The 2645-nt window shown below is 41.7% G+C and overlaps 1 protein-coding gene across 2 annotated transcripts in view; it reads right to left on the reverse strand.

The window, feature by feature from the left end:
* tmem132e (transmembrane protein 132E) overlaps positions 1 to 2645 on the reverse strand; it is a 346965-nt gene that overhangs the window by 9593 nt on the left and 334727 nt on the right. For both annotated transcript variants that reach the window (XM_032533311.1, XM_032533312.1), the window contains exon 8: positions 376 to 570. In XM_032533311.1, the coding sequence (XP_032389202.1) occupies positions 376 to 570 (195 nt within the window). The remainder of the gene's footprint in view (positions 1 to 375; positions 571 to 2645) is intronic.

Raw genomic sequence — 2645 nt, forward strand, 5'->3', positions numbered from 1 at the left:
ACGTTGTCAAGCTCAGTTGGAGGCTACGCAGTAACGCTCAGCCATTACTGTGAAAAGTGCTTTTACCAGACTCCCCTGATCTCCGTTGCAAGTCTATGCCGGGGATTTTTCCATTTCTTTAACTGTCTATTGTGCAATTCAATTTAGGGTTCAGTATCTACCCACACTCACAAGCAGCACAGGCGCACAGAGAAAGAGTTCCGTATTTAACAAAGATTTCATTTAGACGTATGGTTGTGTACACATGTAACCGTATCTGTATCTGATACACTTCAGGTAATCTTTACACCTCTAACATGAAGCAGCTACTGAACATAAATGAAAAATGGACAGGGTGAATAACTGGTAATTTCTCTGCACTGTGTGATAAGTTACCTGCTTGGGAGCAGTGAGCGTCTGGATGCCGGTTGCCTTGGCCACCATGGTGTGGCTGTTGCCGGGGCTGGGCTGCAGTGATAGGGTCAGGCCTGAGATGCCGTGAACACGCATCTCTGTGATGGAAACCTTGTCATCTGTGACAGAGAACGCAGACTCTCCCAATACTGCATCCACTGCCAGCGGAGACTCCACCTGTGGAGAAAAGATGCTCTTTTATTGTTTCTCCACATGACGGAGGGACATCATTTAACAGCTTTACTGTTTTCCTGAAGCTCATAAAGCCCATGACAAGCCAATTTTGGATTAAAGTGCTTTGTGCTGTTTGTTCCAGCGCATCTTGGATCCATATGTCAATGTCTCTCTGTCTGTCATAGTGGAAAACCAAACAAAGAACCCAGTCGAGATGGAATCCATCAGCAAGCAGCCACCAAACACTTTCAAAGTGACAGTTAGCCGAAACACTTGTGCCCATCTAAGTGTCACTCCATGAAAAACCAAAACAATTTTAAGTCAGTCTCGCTTCTTCTGGTAATCCCAGCCTTTTGAAAGGCCTCTGCACCCGGTACTTTGAGCACTTTTCAAAGATCATCATTTCACTTTACAGTTGCAGGCAGAGGTCACGAGGGACTTGAACAAAGTAAAGAGCCATTCAGCGAAGCAGTGGCCTTGTCCTCAGATTCAGACGGGGAAATCTTTTCCACCTTCATCTCAAGCATTTTCCAACCCTAGCTGGTGTCAAATGAAGCATGCTACGCTGGAGCAGTGAAGGGTTTGCTCCTCTGACAAGCTTCCCCAATCATCGTCAACTGAAACCTTGAAACAGCAAGCTGACCACATCCCCTGTACACAAGTTCTGTTTCCAAACATCAATTAGAAACCTTACATTTCATGTGACATGATGTTCATGCTACGAATTTAATTTTAAATAAAATCTAATGGTTCTTTACTTGAAGCCTTTGATCTCTCTCTCTCTCTCGTTATACTGTATGTGGTGCCTTGCTGTGACAGAAACCCGGTTTCTATGACTGCATCTCTCCCTGCGTGACTTCTACATCATTTGTCTTCCGGTGTTTTTTTCCCCCCCTTTGGCTCAGATCTTATCTGGTGCAATAATTTGTAGTGTCTTCTGGTGCAATGTAATTTGTCAAGTAAAGGCTTGAGCCAAATCATCTGCGGAAACACATGCATCTGCAGGTGTCTGGTTTTATTAATTTGGTCTCCATACATTATTTTTCCTGTGCTCAAAATCGTAAACCTAATGAAAACACACACACATGCACATATGCAACCTACACACACAGAGCGCAGCTAATAATAATAATAATAATACATTTTATTTCTATTGCCCTTTACATTTCAGAAATCTCAAAATACTACAGAGCATATCATAATTCAATTAGGTCAATAAATAGTTACGAGGAAAATACATTTAGTAAAAAGCAGCTGATTGGCAGCTGACTGCCAATCTCTTTTATCACAGCTCCTGTAGTTTGTACTCTTGCTCTCCATTCTTTAGTAAGTGAGATCTACATGACAGAGAGTTAAACTACATTTGGTAACAGAAGAAATGAAATACAATTGACTAGCAACATTTCTCTGTGGAACACATATTATTTGTCTATTGTATGCCAGATATCCTAATGCAATTCAGTGCTATCTGTTAACCCTCTGATCTGTTATTCTAGTCTTTTCTAATATTTTCCGGAGCTTTCAACAGCATCTCACGGTCCTTATCAGCGACAGTTTTTCTCCTCGGACTCCTCGGATAGCTCGAACTAATTAGATGGCTCGATGACTGCTGTCAACCTGTGTTGCACAGCTACAAGAATGGTATAATTCTCCTTGTTAATGTCCTCTTAGCCTCCAGAGGTTAATGGTTGGAAACAATTAAGGAGTGGTGTCGGCTGAGTGAAAGCTTCTATGTAGCGTGTGTGACCGCGTCCCCACTAACAGCCCCTCCACTTCCCTGCCTTTGTATGCTGTATATCTGCACAACACATTGTGTGTTTTGCTGTTTATGCTGCATTTAAATCACAGCAAAGTATTATAAAGTTACTAAAGAATTGCTGAAAATTTTATAAAGGAATTGAAAGTAAGCCTTCACACTGGTAAATGCTTCAGGGCTATAAATAAGGAGGAAAAAATATTTTCTTTTATGCAGCAACAACATTCTGCAGTCAGGTTCTACTTTCATATGCATATTGTTTGGATGTAATGGATCAATGTGCTAGAAAGGAGTGTTATGGTTTACTGGGCACCACATATGC

This window comes from Etheostoma spectabile, chromosome 13, assembly GCF_008692095.1.
Source record: "Etheostoma spectabile isolate EspeVRDwgs_2016 chromosome 13, UIUC_Espe_1.0, whole genome shotgun sequence".
Taxonomy (NCBI): Eukaryota; Metazoa; Chordata; class Actinopteri; order Perciformes; family Percidae; genus Etheostoma; species Etheostoma spectabile.